Genomic DNA, 19450 nt, shown 5'->3' with positions numbered 1-19450 from the left:
GGCACTGCAGCAGCCTGGGGGACAGCTGGGAAGCACAGCCTCTCTCTCAGGACATTCCCAGCAGGCAGGACAGCCCTGCGCTGTGGGACTGGGTGCCTCCTCCTCCCTGTGGTCACCAGAAATGGAGCAGAGCCACCAGGGGCCCCTCTGGCCCTGCTGCTGAACCAAATAGATGCTCTGGATGCCACTCACCCCCAGCACCCTGCCCTGCTCCCTGGCAGGCTCAGCCTCCATTCTCTGCTCTCAGCTCACTCTCTTAGATCAGGGCTCTCCCAGAGCTAATCTCATCACTGCTAATTACTGCAAACGAGAGCAGAAGAGCTCTGGCACTTGCCCTTCTGCATTATACAGCTGCTAACGGCAGCCCCTGTCCACAGGGAACAATAATGTGTGTCTCCTGCATTTCACAGCACATTTCCTTGGCTCAGTGACCTTAACTGCAGAGACACGTCTGAGAGGAGAAGCCTCTACGAGCACAGCACAGGAGTGAATGAAGGAACCCTTTCTGCTTTATTCATGTGAGGAGTCTGTCTCAAGATGCCACCAGAGCCAGCCTCAAAGGGGATGGGGGAAGAAAGAAATTCAGCCTGAATTCACTCCCAGCTTTCAAAGCCATTCCTGTGGCTGTGCAAGCAAAAGTGAGAGCCACTGGGGAAGGGAAAGAGGCATGCATGAGGAAATAAATAGGAGATCCCTGGTATGAAAACAGGCAGCTGGTGGGGAAGGAAGCAACCCTCCTTTCTCATCCCTTGGTGAAAGAGTTTGGCCTCAAGAGAGCAAGGGGAACAAGTAATTTCTGAGCTGGAAGCCAGGTGAGGTACCTGGCACTGTAAGAACATTCAAACCTGCAGACAGGAGCTCATTTAGAGCCCCAGCTGGGCTGGAACAAAGAGCAAAGGTAGGAAAGCCTGTGGAAAGCCCCTGCTCAAGCCCAACCAGATTGTCAGGACACACTGAAATTCAGCCAAGGAGCTGCAAACTTCCAGGGGGAGATCTCAGCCCCTCACCTGCTGATAGCAGCCTGGGGGAGCCATGCTGAGTGCTGGAATAGGAATTGCTCCAGGGGGAAAAGCTGCACACATCTCCTGGCACAGACATCCCTCCTCCAGGCAGTGCATGGAGGGCTCTGCTTTTGCAGGAGGGGAACCAAAGTCTCCAACAAACTCCTGCTCCTCATGCATGCAGCAAGGCAGGGACCAGCACAGGGAACATCTCTGAACAAGATGTCCTGGGAAGGCTGTGGAGCCCAGCATGTCCTCAGCTCACCCACAGCACCCCTCACTGTTGTCATTACATTGCAAGAGTTCTATTGTCTTTACATTGCAAGGGTTCCATATTACTAAAGTTTTGTACCTCCTTCATGTTTCTTGTAGCATCTCCTCTAAGCACTGACTCTTCCTTGTCCTCACAGCAACCAACAGACTCCGGTCCCACCAATCCACTCTTTTCTAACACTCTTCTTATTGGCTACAGGTGTGGCCTGTTAACATCAGTCTCGCTTCTAATCTTTAGTAATTGGTTCAGCAGCAACTCTTTAGGGGATAAGACTACATTCTATACAACCTTCATTTACCCATACTGTAACCCCCTACTCCTCACCCCCTCCCTGTTGGGGAAGGTGAAACAGGAAAGCCTTATCAATATGATTGTCTGGCAAAAGATTCTGAGAATATGGAAACTATAAGTGAGATTGAAATGAAAGCAAGCTTTGAGATCCCTCAGTTACTGAACAACTGGAAAACAATGGTGTGGCCAGCTGAAGGTAATCCCCTTTTGATGGAACAACACCCTCTGCTTGCAGACAGGCCCAAGGGTCAGAGCAGACCCTGCCAGCTTGGCAGAAGGGGCCCAAAGAGGAGTTTTTAGGGTTTAAAATGTAACACAGTATGGTAATGTAATGATTCTTATAGGCTGTATGGAAATACTGTAGGATTTGTATGTTGTACTAGATTGGTTAGTGAGAATTAGAATATTCAACACAGAAGAAGATTTATGGTATTGCAATGGGAACCTCGCTCTCTTATGCTTTTACTCTCTTACCCTCTCATCCTCTCTCCCCCTCTCTTCTCTCGGGCCTGCTCTGAGCTGTGGCTGGCAGCTCCCAGCAGGGCCCTGCACCCAGGCCCTTTGCAATAAACCCCAAGTTCCACAACCTGGCTTCAGAGATCTCTCATCTCCATCTGTCCTGACCATCGTACCCCAGGCTCACTAGCCCCATCCTAGATAAGTAGATAGAACAACCACTACACTCATCCAGGCTTGCCACAACCATCCTACCCTCCCCAGGCCCACCAGCCCCATCCTAGATAAATAGATAGAACAACCACTACACTCCTACACTCATCCAGGCTCACCGCAACCATCACCACAACCATCCTACCCTCCCCAGGCTCACCAGCCCCATCCACCCCCCCAGCAGGCCCTTACCTCCTCAAAGAGCTCCAGGCTGTAGGTGTTATCATCATCAGCAAAGTAAACAATCCCGGGCTGGCTGTAGTTTTTGTGAAAGGTCTCTCTGAGCCACCTGAGGGCCAGGTTCCTCTGCATGGTGCCGCGGGGGATGCGGGGGTCCCTCATGTCCCCGCGCAGTTTGTAGTTGCGGGGTGTCTCCACGTTCAGGTGGGTGTAGTTGAGCCCCGTGTCCCGCAGCAGGCGGGTGATGAGCGGCGTGCGGCGCTGCGAGTCCTCCACCAGGATCCAGTGCAGGTTGGGCACGTGCAGCAGCGTGTTGGCCAGCCTGGTCAGCTCTGCCTTCTGCACGGGCCGGCTGTAGGTGGGGGTGACCACGTGGATGGTGGGCAGCGTGTCCGACCACGGGGGTGGGCGCGTGTAAACGTACTCTGTCCTCACCACCTCCACTATGTCCCGGTCCGACAGGCAGTATTCCTTGGAGTCCAAGCCTGCAGCGAGATCACGCTGGGAGTCACCACCATCATCTGGGCAAGGGCATGGAGAGAAGAAAGAGCTGCATGGACTCGGGCGTCCGTCACCCCCCGGCTGAGCCAGCGGGTCACCCTCGTGGGTGCCAGGAGTGGAGGCTTTCGTGGGTAAGGGCACGGATAAATAAAGGAATCAGGGACAAACACACATGAGAAAAGAAGATTCTGCTGCTAGAAAACCAGCACCAAAAAGAAAAAAGGCCTGAGAGCTCACAACAAGCTGAGTGCTCAACAAGCTGAGCTCCCAACTGGGCTGAGCGCTCACAAAAAGCCCCCAGAAGAGACAGGTCTGTAGAGCAAGTAGGTTTAGCTAAAGAAAATAGCCATGTGGAACTATGGTCCATCATCCCTGAAGAGCTCCAGTGCTCTGGGCACCACACTTAGTGGAGCAGGACTCAGATCTGCACTCACTGGAGCACCTGGACTGGGCAGCAGGGAAAAAACTGGTGGAAAACACCAGGCCAGTGAGGGAGTCACCACCATCATCTGGGCAAGGGCATGGAGAGAAGAAAGAGCTGCATGGACTCGGGCGTCCGTCACCCCCCGGCTGAGCCAGCGGGTCACCCTCGTGGGTGCCAGGAGTGGAAGCTTTCGTGGGTAAGGGCACGGATAAATAAAGGAATCAGGGACAAATACACATGAGAAAAGAAGATTCTGCTGCTAGAAAACCAGCACCAAAAAGTAAAAAAGGCCTGAGAGCCCGGGATAACTGGGCTGAGCGCTCACAACAAGCAGTGTCAAAAAGCACCCAGAAGGGACAGGATTGTAGAGCAAGTAGGTCTAGATAAAGAAAATAGCCAGGTGGAATGATGGTCCATCATCCCTGAAGAGCTCCAGTGCTCTGGTGCTCAGTGGGGCAGGCTTCAGATCTGCACTCACTGGAGCACCTGGATTGAGAGGCAGGGAAAAAACTGATGGAAAACACCAGGCCAGTGATGATCCCCAGCAGCACAGTCTGGACAGGACACTGCAGTGCCCCACAGCTCTCTGACAGGCACAGAGAAGTGGGGAAAGACACACTTCAAATACAGAAATGGAGAGTGGAAATTAAAGCCTGTAATTGTAGGTTTTTTCCTGCAGAGACTCTCCCCTGCCTCTAACTAACCTGCCTCAAAAAGGTCCCTCCAGCCTCTGAACAGAACAGCCCCCTCAGAGCTGCAGATGTGAGCAATGAACAGCCTAAAGATTGGATTCTCTGATCCCAACATACAAAATCCCTGCAAATGTTCCCAATCAGCTCAAGGAAAACCAGCATTGATGCACCTGCTGCTTTTCCAGGGTGCAGCTTCCATGTGCAGGGCAGGGGGAATGCCACAGTCTGCAGAGATGAAGGGGGACCCCCACTCAGGATGGAAGGCTGCCTCTCCAGTGGGCACAGAACTCTTTGAGCCATAGATTTTTCAACATCAGGTAACTACCAGGAACTTGAGATGAGAAAGAACAGGAACAGAGGCCCATTAGATCTGCCCCAGCAGGGGATTACCCATGGCTTTTTCATAGCATGTTATTCTTCCAGCAGCACAGGCTTTGATACCTGAACCAAATGAAAGCTTTGTACTCCATGGTATTGACAGAGGATGGTGGATATTTGGGGAAGGAACAAGGTACATGTTGCTATCAGGCCCTATGTGCTGCAAAGCACCTCAGCATCACAGCAGAGCTCTCTGAGAGCTGGAATCAATGCAGAAATAAATCTGCGAAATGCATTGGACACAGACACAAATGTAATTAGCCAGGATGGTGCCCGAGACAGTTTGCAAAGCCCTGCAGGTCAGATCCTCAGCTGTGAGCCCTGGCACGGGGAAGTGCTGCTGTTTGGGCATCTCCAGGTGCATATCTCTCTCAGCACCTGCGAGCAGAGCATCTCAGAAATGCTTCACAAGAGCAAAATGATTCCTCTTGAGAGATTTCAGATTGGTCTCTACCACCACTCACTCTCTACTGGGGGCTCTGAGAAGCAGAGAAGTGTCTCACCAAGGTCATTGGTGAGTTCTTGACCGAGCAATTGGAGCAGTCTCTGTGCTGTAACTGCAGAGGCCATTCACAGAAAACTGCTTTTAGGGCACTGATCAAACTGCTGCACAGATAGGCAGCGTGGTTTAGTCATCTTTAAAGTCCTCTTTTAGAGCCCAGGAGATCCCTCACCCTCTGAAACACTGTCCACCTTCCAGAAGGGATCAGAGGCATTTTTCCCTGCCCAAAGCCTAAGAGGTGGAAATCAGGAGAAAGGGAAAACTGCTCAGGAGAGACTGAACTTCCTGCAGCTCAAACTGCGCATCAGTGTCCAGCAAAGGGATAAGCAGCTATGGAGGATGGGGACAAACACTGAAAGGGGAGAGAATCCCTCAGAGAGGATGAAAGGGTCCTGAAAATGAGCTGGTCTTCTTCCCCCAGGCCAACCTGCCCATAGCAGAAGGGCAGAACCAAGAAGGAAGGTGGCAGAAGGTAGCGTGGCTTCTTCCAGCCCCCAGAAGGCCTCCTAGCCCTTAGATATTGCTGCTGTGCCAAGAACAGGACCAAGCTGGGGTGCTTCTGGCCAGAAGGGTTCCCTCAGCACTTCCTGCAGCCCCTGATTCGGGCCAGGGCTGTGTTTACTGCAGTGTGTGACAGGAGTGTGGAGTCAACTTCTCAGAGCACTTCAGCTCCCCCAGGCAGGTGAGATCTGGCTCTTGCCTTCTCCTTCAAGTGCAAGAGCACTGCTTTTCTGCTTTCCTTAAAGTGCTGTCAGCCTCAGGTCTCCCAGAGCAGCTGCCTCGGGTGGCAGCTTTGTTTCCTCTGCTGTCTCTTTTGCAGCTTTCCCACTGGAACAACTTTGTGTGCAGAGCTCTGCAGAGGCCAGCAGGGAGGGAGGGAATCCTCTCAGGGAACAAAGAGAAGCAGCACTCTGGGCTGAGGCCATAAAGAGCTCTCCAAGTGCAGTGAGCACATCCCATGGCACGGAGTTTGATGCCTCTGAAGAACCCCTAGGAGCTGAGATGGGGTGTTTGATGCCTCTGCAGAACCCTTACATCAGAGGTGGGGAGTTTGATGTCTCTGAAGAACCCCTAGGAGCTGAAGTGGGGAGTTTGATGCCTCTGTAGAACCCCTACAGCAGAGGTGGGGAGGCTCCTGCATGGGCATGGTCTGGGAGCTGAGATGAGCATGGCTGCCATGGAGGGATGAAATGAGAGAGGAGATGAGGACGAAGGGGGGATGCACGGGCTCGGCATGGGCTGGTTTGGTTTCTCTCACCCTTGTGCACTGCAAGCAGAGGAGCAATGGTGCTCTGGTGCCACACGGTGATTAGCAGTGTCCAGGGCAGAACTATCAGCACGATAGCCAGGATGTCTCGTCTCTTCGGCATCTCCAAGACTGACTGGGCCCACAGCTCCTCATTACCTGACAGTGAAAACCCCAGAGACAGAACAGCAGAGCACATGGAGAACAGAAATAAATGGGCAGGAAGGAGCAAGGACAGAGAGAGAGAACGCGAGAGAGGCAGAGAGCAGCAAGGTGACACGGCTCGTGGGTCTTACCAGTGCTTACAACCCACCCATTGCAGAAGCAGGTTTGGAGGGGCCTCAGAGCCAGGAGCAGGAGGGAACCTCTGCAGGGCACTGCTGGAGCTGCCAGCAGGAACCTCAGGGACTCAGGTGGGAGGAAACCTGCAACACACAGCAAAGGCACTGTGAAAAATACATGTTGTATAGCTCTATGCAGATATTTACCAGGCACTGTGAAAAATGTATATTGTATGCCTCTATGCAGATATTTACTATGTGTATTTTGTTGTATTCATTAGTAGTGCTGTATTAACATTTTAATAGTTTTGTAGTTAAAAGGTAACTTTTGTAGTTAAAACAGTCAAAAACTTTTGTAGTTAAAGTAGTTAAAAATAAATTTTAACTTTGGTAGTTAAAATAACTTTGTTTCTGTTGTCTCATATTGTCATCTGCTCTATGCAGATATTTACTATGTGTATTTTGTTGTATTGATTAGTAGTGCTGTACTAACATTTTAACAGTTTTGTAGTTAAAAGGTAACTTTTGTAGGTAAAATAGGAATTATGTATGTGGGATATTTTTTAAAGAAAGGAATGAGGCACTTGCACCAGATAGCAGTGACAGGACTCCTAAATCTTTCAGAGAAAAAGAATTCATTGCCCCATTAGGAGAAGAAACTAACTTCCTGGCTCCTCAGCCTGGAAGGTCCTTCAATAAATATAACCACTTTTTAACCAAATGGACCAAACTTATAAAAGTGTGAAAACCATGACCCATTGTCCATTGTTGGGTAGGTTTTGTCTGCCCTAAATGTACCTGAAGGACCTTCAATAAACAGAACTGCTTTTTATTCCCTTAATTTTTTCTGGCCTCTGTTTTGTACCTGAAGACCCTTTCAATAAATAGAACCACTTTTTATTCCCTTAATTTTGCCCGTTTTAGGTAAAGGACAAAGGCATCATGCCTATCAGCACTCCCTCAGCTCAGCCCATCCTGCAGGCAGCTCCACTCTCAGCTGAGGCTTCCAGCAGAGCTCAGGTTGGCTCCCTCTCCGAGGAGCTGTGCCTGGAGTCTATTAAAGTGCCACAACGGCTTAGTTTGATGCAAGACAAGCACATACAAGATTTAAGCAGGCTGTATTTCAGCCCCAAGCACAGCACTTAGCAGGGCTGCCACGCACCAGGGCAGTTTGCAAACACGGGTAGCAGTTTAGTGCTGCTGCTCCCAGGTGGGGCCACGCATTAGAGGCTGCTAAAAGGGCTGCAGTGCAGGCAGGCAGAGCCCAGGGATGCTGCAGAGGGAGCAGGATGCTCTGGGAAAAGCTCTGCTCTGTGATCTGGGAGTTATCACATCCCCTCCTTAATTCCACTTGAGTCTGGTGCTGTGACCGTGTTCACAGGGGTTTTCAGATTGGGGAAGAGATGAGGATCTGACTTCATGTTTCAGAAGGTTTGATTTATTTTATGGCATATATTATATTAAAACTATACTAAAAGAATAGAAGAAAGGATTTCATCAGAAGGCTGGCTAAGAATAGAAAAAGAAAGAATGATAACAAAGGCTTCTGTCTCGGACAGAGAGTCTGAGCCAGCTGACTGTGATTGGCCATTAATTAGAAACAACCACATGAGACCAATCCCAGATGCACCTGTTGCATTCCACAGCAGCAGATAATCATTGTTTATATTTTGTTCCTGAGGCCTTTCAGCTTCTCAGGAGGAAAAATCCTAAAGAAAAGATTTTTCATAAAAGGTGTCTGTGACAGGTGCCCAGAGCTGTTTTTTTTCTTGGGAGAAGACATGGAGAAATCCAGGTTCAGATCCTTGATTAGCCCAAATTGGATGGACCTGAGTTTCCCTTGGCCACTGTCTGTACAGCCAGCCCCCAGCACTGTGCCCACTTGGAATGAAACAGCTCCAAGAACTGCCAGGTTTTTCTTCTAAATGAATCTTGCAGTATTCAAGTGGCTGGACAGAACCTGGTTCTTCCAAATTAGCACTTCAACCACAAAGGTATTAATTTACCAGGGAAAACAAGGCTTTGTCCTTAAAACTGTCATGTAAATGTCCCTCAGCTGAAGTTTCAGTGAATAATTTCTTTTCCATGCATACAAAATCCAAACTCGTAGGAAAATTCCCAGCTGACTCTAGCAAACAGCCAGCTCCCCAGTCAGAGCTCTCTCATTTGTTTTCAGAATTGGTGAAAGCAGCCTCATTCAGACAAAATAAACCAGGGAGGAAGAGGAGGAATTATTCCAGCAAGCATCAGCCTTCTGCTGCATCCCTGTCCAGCTCTTGGAGCCAGAGAATTCCTGCTGGCCTCGATCTGCCAGAGCACAGTGCCCTAAGGAAAGAGCATCATCCCCGCTGTCCCTGCACTGCTGACTGTGCCTGAACAGAGGACAAGCAGGGGTGGCACCCTTGGAATCCCCTGATGAAGCTGGAACAGGTGCCTTGAGCATCCCTGCAGGGCCTAAGGGGCAGCTGGAAAGGCTGAACACCTAACCCAGGGAAGTGCCTTCCCCAGAAACGCACCAAGGAAAGGATTCTGCCCCTGGAGAGGGGGTGGGATGAAACAACAGCTGAAAAATCCACTCAGAGCCCATGGACAGCCCCTGGCAAGCTGCCACAGTGGGCTGGCATCACCAAATGCCCTGTTTGCCATGGGCAGCTTCCTCCAGGCACTGTGCCCCTACCTTAAATCTGCCTTTCCCCTGCCTCCTGCCCATCCAGGCTCAATCCAGCCTCATCCCACAGGACAGGCTGAGCTTGCCATGATGGCAAACGGGCCCCTTTGTGCTGGGGTGCTACTGTGCCTCCCAGCCCCTGAGCACTGGGGACAACGAGCAGCTCTGGTGGTTTGTGCTTTGCTCTGATCATTTCCATTTGCTCCGGAGCATTCAGCATCTCCCTGGTCACTGAGCTGTCCCTGTGGAGCTCCAGCTGCCCAGGGCCAGCAGGGAGAGCTGCCAGGCCCAGGGAATGTCCCAGGGCTCCCTTCCCTGTCCCCCAGAGCTGGCTGAGCTCCCTCTGGGCCACTCCTGGGCTGCAGGTGCCACCCAGATGCAGTGGCTGCAACCAATGTCCCCAAAGGGACACGAGCCCAGGGAGGGTCCCAGACGTGATGGGTGGCTGCAGGGACATGGAACCAGAGGCTGACCCCAGTTCTGGCCATGTTTGGCACCCTGAGCTGCCCAGGGAGCACAACAGCTCTGCTCTGCAGCCTTCCCTCACTGCTGGCTCCTGAAGGGATTTGCTGTTATTGATGATCCTGCCTGAAGGACGTGGTGAGAATTCCTCTGGGACAGCTGTGAGCTGTCACAGACATCTTTTATGAAAAATCCTTTCCTTAGGATTTCTCCTCCTGAGAAGCTGAAAGGCCTCAGGTACAAAATGTAAACAATGGTTATCTGCTGCTGTGGAATGCAACAGGTGCATCTGTGATTGGTCTCCTGTGGTTGTTTCTAATTAATGGCCAACCACAGTCAGCTGGCTCAGACAGAGAGCCCCGAGGCACAAACCTTTGTCATCATTCTTTCTTTTTCTATTCTTAGCTAGCCTTCTGATGAAATCCTTTCTTCAATTCTTTTAGTATAGTTTTAGTATAATATATATAATAAAATAATAAATCAAGCCTTCTGAAACATGGAGTCAGATCCTTGTCTCTTCCCTCATCCTCAGACCCCTGTGAACACGGTCACAGTGAGTGCTGTGAAATCTCCATCCAGAGCATTCCAGGCTTCCCTCTCCACACCCTGATGCCTCAGTGTGAGGTGACACCAGCTCTCAGTGTCACAAAGCCACACTCCTCCCTCTCAGCACCTGCCAGAGGTGAAATCCATTTCCTCCTGTGAACAACACCAGCCAGGAATTACATGGCAGCCTGTGATTTTACACTGCTGGTGATCACAGCCCAGGACAGAGGGCTTGCCCTAAATCCTAAAATTCCCTTGTTGCCAAAGCCAGGCAAGGATTTTTGTGACTGTTTGTGGTACAAGACAAAAATTGGTCTGGGAAAAATGATGTTCCTGTTCAGGGCATTCACTCCACCCCTTTGCCATCACAACAGCACTCTCCTTTTCTCACTGAACCTGTTTGAAACAAAACCTGCTTAATTCAGATTGTCACTTTTAAGCTTCCCCTGTCTCCTCTTCCCCAGGGAAATGAAGGAGAAGGAACAAATTTAAACATCAATTAAAACAATCAAACTCTATTTTCCACTACAGAAAGTATCCTGCCTTTTGGGGTTTTTTTCCACTTTTGAAAAGTGATGTGCAAGCCACAAATCACTGGCTCAAATGCAAGTGATTTTTGGGGTTTAAATACTCCTAAAACAAAGGAGTTTTGCACGGTTTTGGGAAGAATTGGGTGTCACAAGATGAAAGAGATCCCCATCCTCCGGCAGAGGGCAATGGTGTCGTGGAATGACAACAGGGAAAGGGCACTGATCTAATAAAAAAGCTTTAATAAATCCTGGAGCCACGTGTTAGTAACATGCTGGATTATTAAACACTGAAGGTTCTTTTTTTAAATCAAGTTAATTGGCATCAGCTCTGACACTTGCCATAGGAACGAGTGATTTGATCTGCAACCTTTATAGGCAGTTTTACCTTCATTCCTCCTCTGGGGCTGCTCAGCCCCAGTGTCATTAATCCTTGGTTTGCCCACACTGAAGAGAAGTGATTTAGAAAATGTTAAACTAAAGAAAGGCTTGATTTGAATTTGTACCTATACATCTTACTGGAGTAAAAACATTGTCTAGATGCGAAAAAAAAAAAATACACCCAAAAAAACCCCCAAACAAATGTAGCAAACATTGTTTTGTTGTGCTTCAAACAAGCCAGGAAATAACAAACAGATGCTGCCAAAACCTGCAACAAAAGCTTTGCAAAGAAAATAAACACTCACACTTCAGGAGATTCTCACTAAAAGCTTTCCCCTCCCAAAATCTGAAATCACGGTTCCTTCTACTTTTGTAACAGCAGCTGGGTCTGATCCCTGCTGGGAAATCATATTGGACTGGGACAAGACAGGGTTGGTCTCTCTGCTCTGCCCACCTCAACCCACAAGCCCTGTGACCCCAAAAACCCGTCTGAATTCACAGACAGGTGCCTGGCACAGAAATCAACCCCAGGGATGTGAGTTCGGGGATGTCCTGCTCCCTTCCCAGAGGGGGAAACTGAGGCACGGGGTGGTCACAGCACAGCAGACTCTGGTGACAAGGCTGGGTCAGGACAAGGCTGGATGGGGTTGGGACCAACCTGGGACAGTGGGAGTGTCCCTGCCCATGTCAGGGGTGGGACTGGATGAGATTTAAATTCCTTTTGACCCAAACCTGTCTGGAATTTCAGGATTCTGGAGCAGCAAGAAAATAAACACTCACACTTCAGGAGATTGTCACCAAAAGCTTTTCCCTCCCAAAATCTAAAATCAGGGTTCCTTCCACTCTTGTAACAGCAGCTGGGTCTGATCCCTGCTGGAAAATGATATTGGACTGGGACAAGACAGAGTTGGTCTCTCTGCTCTGCCCACCTCAACCCACAAGCCCTGTGACCCTAAAAACCCGTCTGAATTCACAGGCAAGTGCCTGGCACAGAAATCAACCCCAGGGATGTTCTGCCCCTTCCCAGAGTGGGAAACTGAGGCACGGGGTGGTCACAGCACAGCAGACTCTGGGGACAAGGCTGGGTCAGGACAAGGCTGGATGGGGTTGGGACCAACCTGGGACAGTGGGAGTGTCCCTGCCCTTGTCCGGGGTGGGACTGGATGAGATTTAAATTCCTTTCGACCCAAACCAGTCTGGAATTTCGGGATTCTGGAGCTCCAGGTGCTCCACACTCATCCCCGTTCTTTATCACACTGCCTGGCAGGGGATGGGCATTCCAAGCCTCTGTTTAAGATTTTTGGTGTTTGGCAGAACAGGCTTGTAAAGCACAGGCTAAAAATAAAGGTAGTAATAAAAGCCTCTTGCTCGTTAATTACTCTGTAAGCCATTACTGCCTAAAAACCCCATAACTTTAATGGGGGCTATTATAAGTATAGTAGCAAAACTGTGCAGCTAATTAGTGTTTAGTTATTAAGCAGAACATAGCCAGAACTGAGTAATGAGCTCACAGAATTGCTGCTTCTTGGAGGGTTTAATCAGGAGTGGTGTTTTCAAGCTCAGATTCTCCCAATCCAGGGGACAAAAGGACAGAGGATTTTCAGGTCAGCTCTGAGGGGGAATGGCCATCCCTGAGCTGATCTGTGCTGCGCAAACCTCAGACTGCAAGTCAGCAAAGGGAAGGAGAATGATCAGAAATGTTTCAGGTGTCCAGGAGAATCATTCCAGCTAGAGGAGACCCAGATACATCCATGAGAATCCAAATTTTGGAGCTAATGATGCAATGGAAGATGAGGGTTTGCATCGTCTCTTCACCCAGCATTTGTTTCCTTCTTTTAAAAATTGAAATAATTCCTATGGCCAGAATACAGAAATAATGAATTCTTCTTTGTATGTTTTTTCATTTAGTTAGGTTTTCTTAGGTTGGTTTATTTTTTTAGATTTCAGAAACCCAGAGATGCTGGAGAAGCCTGGTAAGGAAGCTCAGCCTCTGGGGGCTGTTTTTTCGCTCAATATTTTCTCCAGGTTCCCCTACAAACCCCTTGCCTTGGCCTACAGAGCCATTCCTTGTGTTTTCCAAACTGCAACAGAAACTGAGGCACAAAATTCTCCTGACCTTGCAACAGCTGAGGCAAAACCCAACCCACCCTTCCCTTCCAGCCTGACCCACAAATGGGATCAAGAGCACAGATTATCTCCCAGGAAAAAAAAATAAAATAAATTAACCAAGCTCCTCAGAACAACACTTAAATTTTAAAGCAAGCATGAGTAAAGTGGATCAAGGGAGCTCAACACAAGCACAATTAGCTGCTGGAACTTATTGCCACAGGATACTGAGAAGAACAAGAACTTAACAGGATTCAAAAAAGGATTAGTTGTGTATGTGAATAAACTGCATATCCAGAATTAGAATGAACCACCCACCAGTTTGGAAAACATAAAACCCCTTGAGTTTCAGAGCTTCAGCCAAATTTTAACAAGCATCAGAAACTTTCTCTTCTCCAGATTAATCCCCCCTCTGCAGTACAATCAGGACAGGAGCTGTGGTGGCACTGCTCTTATGCTGTGACACAATCCCAAGGCTCCACTGCTTCCAACAGCAAGGTGCACCGCCTGGGAAAGTCTAAAAATATTGGATTTATTGTCCTAAATGTGTCTGTTTTCCTGGGCAGGCTCTCACATCGCAATCACCACCACAGTGCCCAAGTGCTGTCCAGATTTCTCCTTTATTACAGGCACTGCACTTCTGTCCTTGCTGCTGCAAAGGGATCTTTTCCAAGGCTGGAAAAGGCAGGAATCTTTTTATTAAATGATTTTGGAAAGGGCTGAGCCTGTGCCTTGCAACCTTCTTGTGCCAAGCAAAGCAGGAGCAAAAAAGTGTGTCACACACCCTTGGCACCAGCAGTGGTGAGGCTGCTGTGGGTCCTGGGTGCTGGCACAGCCTCACCAGGGAATGGCACCAGATTCAGGGACCCTTTCTGCTTCCAGATGTGAGAAATGCTGCTCACTTCCAGAAATTGAAACGGTTTATTAAAACCTTATAAAAAATACAACAGCAGACTGAATAGAGAAAATATTACAGCGCTGGGAGCAGAGGATTTTCCTCACCACGTGCTCACCCACACAATGGAGATTTTGCTTTTTAACCCTTTAGCTCTCCCAAAGTTCTGTCCATCCACTCCTTCTTTGTTGTCCAGGGGTGGAAATCACTGCCTTAAATCTTGATTGGAGGTCAGGAGCTGCCATGGTAACAATCCCACCTTCCCAAATGTCCCAAACCCAGGGCACCCCATAATAACAACACAAGGGGGGGTAAAACATAACTATAAATCTATAAAAATATATCTAGTCATAGCTATATTATAACCTATATAGTTATTATCTATAATAGTTATAATATATATAGTTGTAATATACATAATTATAATAGTTACATACAATAGTTGTAACATATATAGTTATAATAGTTATATAGAACTATATATAATATATAGTATATATTATATAATATATAATATATAATATATAGTATATATAATATATATAATAGTTCTATATAACTATTATATATATCTAATATTTTATTGTGTATATTTATATATAATAAATGTATATAAATGTATATAAATATATAAAGATATATTTTATATATAATCTTATTATCTGATATACATAACTATATATATTATAACTATTATATATAACTATTATAACTATAATATATAATAGTTATACTATATATAGTCTAGTTATATATAATCTATAAATCTATAAAACTTCTCATAACATATCCATAATGTTTTCCTTTTAATTGTGAGAGTCAACCATGGCATTCCTCATCTATCAGACAGAGGATGCTCTGCTCTGCCAGCATTGGCACAGCTTTACCTTGACTCAGGTGTGGGATGAGGGGGTCTCTCCTGCCCCCACTCTTCCCTGATGAAGGGCTGCACTTCTCACATGGTTTTTAAGAAGAATCTCTCTCAAGATAAAAAGCTGTTTGACTTACAGCCCACTCCCAAAATAGAAAGGCAGCTGGGAGTTGCTTTGCTTTGGGAAAAGTTGGTGGATTTTTGTTAAGGTTGCTGGTGGAATTGCTCCAACAATTCTCTCATTTAAGGGTTTCTCATCCAATTCTCCTCATCTGGTGACACAGCACACCTCGAGCTGTCCCCTCTGCTCAGCCCAGCCCACATCAGACACATTCCCAGGCTCTCCATTTCCACCTCTGTGCTCTGCATTGCACCGAGTGTGTGTGCGCTGCTGACTCCCATGGATCTGAAAAAGTGACATTAACAAAGGATGACCCAATTTCCACGAGATCAGGCTCAATTCCACAGCTCCATAATAGGCTTTGCATATGCTTTGTCCGAGGGGTTTGGAGGCAGGAGCTGCCACGTGACACCTCATGGGAGCAGGTGGCAGGTCACAATGGCCAAACCTCACTTTTCCAGAGGAAAAAGCTCATCTTTCCAACCTGCAGGCCAGCAAACTGCATTTTCCCAGGATGTGCAAGGCTGAATCATCAGGCCAAATGTGAAATGTGCCTTTCCTTTCCTTTCCTTTCCTTTCCTTTCCTTTCCTTTCCTTTCCTTTCCTTTCCTTTCCCCCTGTACCCAAGGAACCCTAACAAACCAAACGAAACTTTTATATCCTCTGTGAATTATTGGTGCAGGATTTTGTGGGTAGCTCTGGGCTGGTGGGACACGCTGGGAGCTAGAAAATTCACAAATCCAACCCTCAAACAAGAAGAGCTGTGCCCAGCAAGCCACAAGGGCTCAATTTATCTCCTAAATCCCAAAATTCTCAATTGCAGACCTGGAGGTGAGACTGCTCTCCTGGGTGGGACACACCTTTGGTATCACCTGGCAGCAGCAGCAGCCCCACAGCCATCAGCACTCACTTTTAATTAAAGAGCTCTTCCCAACCCCTGGAAGAAAATAAATCCTGCTCTATTTAAAAGGAGTTATTAATAACCTGATTCTAATGTATGAAAGAAAAGGGGAGAAAGAAGCTCGCAGAGCTGTGAGCAAGTTCCCTCTCCCACTGCAGAAAGCCACCACTGAGTTCTCTAAAAAGGGAACGTTTTAGAACTAAATCACCTTAAAAAGGGATTTAGTTCCTAAAAACATGATTATTCTCTTTTCAATAGCTAACATCAAATATCTTAAAGGTGGGTTTTTAAAAAAAAAAAACAATGAAGACATCCAAATTCTCCATCACTTTTAGAAAGAGCAGCAGCTGCTACACCAGTCCCTGAAGACAGAGGTGAAGCAGAAACTGCTGTGCAGGAGCTGCTGGACTTTGAGCAATGTCCAGGCTGGGAGATGCTCCAGACAGGCAGGAGAGTTCCTTGCCTGGGGCAGAATGAGGCATCTGGAATTCCAGTGCTGCGAATTCCCAGCCGGTATCACCTCCCAGCTCCTCCCCACAGGTGCAGCTCAGGGCTGGGCAGAGGAGCAGAGCTGCAGGAGCTGCAAGAGCTGCAGGAACTGCAAGGAGCTGCTGTGATGGTCAGAAGCACCCAGAGCAGCCACACTGGGAATTTCAGCTGAGCAGGGTCTGGGTGTCACCCTGTTCTTCTAAAGTTCTTCCAAGCCTTCTGATGTTTACATTTTTGTAATGGAGTTTCATGTAAATAGTGATTGTTTTGCATTTCTTTTTGGAGAATTGATGGGCTGTTGGTTTGACCAGTGCGGTTGGAGAGGTGACAATTTCATCCTCCAATCCATGGTCACTTTTGAAAGTCTATAAATATTGCAGTTCAGAAATAAACTGCTCTGTTTTTACCTTGGGCATCTCAGCTTGTGTGTGTGTCATTCATTTCATGTCCTGTTGTGACATCTGGGTAAACTCATGTTTAAATTCCTGATTTATTCCAAACTACTTTTCCACTGCAGAGCTGCCAAGGTTCCCAGTGCCACTGCTGCTCCCCAAGCCAGAGTCCTTGTCCCCTCCTGTCCCATCCACACCAGAGCTCATCCCAGCACTGCAGGAACAGATTCATGGTGTAGCAGTGTCAGTCACACTGATATCTTAAGAATTTTGCTTTTATATTTTTAATCTAAATAATAATAATAATAATAATAATAATAATAATAGCAGCAACAATAATAATTCTATTCTATTCTATTCTATTCTATTCTATTCTATTCTATTCTATTTAGCAATAATATATTATTATATTTTCCATCTGTTTGTAACCCTGCAGTTTTTTAGTGTAGAACTCCAAACCCCACACACAGTGGGAGCTGCTGCTTCCCCATTCGGGGCAGACACAACAATTCCTCTCCAGGCCTGGCAATCAAGGACACCTCACTGCCTCAGGGCCCAGAGATGGAAACAAAAGGGAGTTGGGGCAGCAAACTTGGGGTCAATGACTTCATTGGCTGAAGCTGGAATTGGCAGATTCACCCCCAAAATGCAAATGGACCAAACTTATAAAAGTGTGAAAACCCATGACCCATTGTCCATTTTGGGTGGGTTTTGTCTGCCCTAAATGTACCTGAAGGCCCTTTAATAAATAGAACTGCTTTTTATTCTCTTAATTTTGCCTGGCCTCTGTTTTTAGGTAATCCAAAAAGGCACCAGCAGGAATATTCCCAGCGAGTTTTCACTCCCGTGGCCTTTCAGGAAACTCCAGCAGAGCTCAGAGTGACACTCAGAGCTCCCAGCTCAGCAGCTGGACAAGAAATCAGCCACTCCATCAGCTTAGAGAGAAAATTCCCAGCTCCCATCCCTGTTAGATGGCTCTTTTAAAGGGATGAGGCTCAAATCCTGATCCCTGCTCAGTGTGGGTGCCCAAAGAGGAGTCACTAACGGGACTGAGGAATTAACATTGATTCTCTGATGCCATAGCGTGGAAAGGGAAGTGAGGGGGGGGGGAATTTGGCATGATTAAGCAGATGCCTAACTATAATTCAGCAGCTTGCAGCACAATCAATTGGTGCTTGCAGTCCTGCAGTGCATTAGTGCAGCCACAAACCTACACACCCTGCTTGGAAGGTCATTTTTAAATGGTCTCCTGTGTGGATTTTTGCTCCCTGCCCAAATTCTGAGCCTGCTGGGCCTGCTCAAAGGAGCACACAGGGTGCTCTCATCATCCTTTGCTCTTCCAGCTTTTTCGCCAGGGAATGTGAACTTCTGCCTGCCTGGGAAACTTTGACATGTCAGTGATGCCTCAGGTTTAACTTTTATATTTTCAGTTTCTGTGCTGCTTTAGTGTGTGGGTCTGGGTTTACATCAGGGGATGCTGAGCTCTGCGCACAGAGCAGGGAGACAAAACAATTCCTGCTCCAGCTGGGCACCAAGGACAAATGACCCAAATCTCAGCCCAGGAGCACAAACACCGTGGGCTGGAGAGAGAAAAACAAGCAGGGTGGGACTGCAGGGGCTAAAGCTGGAATGGGACAATGAACTGCAAGGTGCAAATGGAGCAGAACTGATCCAAGGGAGAGACCCCGGGAGTGCTCGTGCATTTTGGGACCATTTGGGTTAACCTTGGGTTCATTTTGTGGCCATTTTGGTTCATCTTGGGTTCATTTTGTGACCATTTTGGGTCATCTTGGGTGTAGCCCAGGCTGGACTCTTGTGCTGCCCAAGGTGGATCCACGGAGAGCTTTTAATAAATCCCTGCTTTATTCATTAACTCTGCCCAGCCTCTGCTCTAGCTCAGCCTTCTCAAGGCAACATCAGGATAAACTTGGCCCATTCTATGTGAGAGGATTGGCAGGGAATGATTCCTTCTCTCCCACCAGCACAAACCCCCCTGTGCCAATCCAATAAAGCCAGAGCTGTTCCAGGCCTGCCTGAGGAAATGGGATTTGGCTCTCAGAGGCAAAGGCACAGGATGAATGTTCAGCCTTGTCCAGCTTCCAGCCCCAGCCTGGTGCTGACTCTGCCTTCCCTGTGGCTGAGTTATTTTGGCTCACCTCACCTCAGCCTGCTCTGGAGGTGAGATGGAAATAGCTGCCCAATTCTGGCCAGGGATCTCAGGGAGCTCAGGGCCTGAGCACAGCCATGGCAGAGGCACCAGTGCTGGCAGAGCCCAATCCTATGGCCTGGAAAATGTCATTTCTCCTCAATTTAGAATCACTCAAGGTCCAAGCCCATCCACATCTTCTGAATGAGAATTGGAGGAGCCAAACTGGTGCCTTGGGATTTTAGCTTTTCTATTTTCCATCTATTTGTAACCCTGCAGTTCTTTAGTGTGTAGAACTCCAAACCCCACACACAGTGGGAGCTGCTGCTTCCCCATTTGGTGCAGACACAACAATTCCTCTCCAGGCCTGGCAGTCAAGGACACCTCACTGCCTCAGGGCCCAGAGATGGAAACAAAAGGGAGTTGGGGCAGCAAACTTGGGATCAATGACTTCATTAGCTGAAGCTGGAATTGGCAGATTCACCCCCAAAATGCAAATGGACCAA

The 19450-nt window shown here is 47.9% G+C and overlaps 1 protein-coding gene across 5 annotated transcripts in view; it reads right to left on the bottom strand.

The window, feature by feature from the left end:
- B3GAT1 (beta-1,3-glucuronyltransferase 1) overlaps positions 1–19450 on the bottom strand; it is a 42191-nt gene that overhangs the window by 10226 nt on the left and 12515 nt on the right. For 2 of the 5 annotated variants that reach the window (XM_054292872.1, XM_054292873.1), the window contains exons 1-2: positions 6171–6448; positions 2428–2936 (exon numbers count right to left, since the gene is read on the bottom strand). In XM_054292872.1, coding sequence (XP_054148847.1) covers positions 2428–2936; positions 6171–6357 — 696 coding nt within the window. In that variant the 5' untranslated portion in view covers positions 6358–6448. The other 3 variants (XM_054292876.1, XM_054292874.1, XM_054292875.1) reach the window with 3 other exon arrangements.

The sequence above is a fragment of the Melozone crissalis genome, unplaced genomic scaffold (genome assembly GCF_028551555.1).
Source record: "Melozone crissalis strain CALT ecotype California unplaced genomic scaffold, PUWL_Pcris_2 ptg000120l_1, whole genome shotgun sequence".
In the NCBI taxonomy this organism is placed as follows: domain Eukaryota; kingdom Metazoa; phylum Chordata; class Aves; order Passeriformes; family Passerellidae; genus Melozone; species Melozone crissalis.
This window is presented reverse-complemented; position numbering and strand designations above follow the sequence as displayed.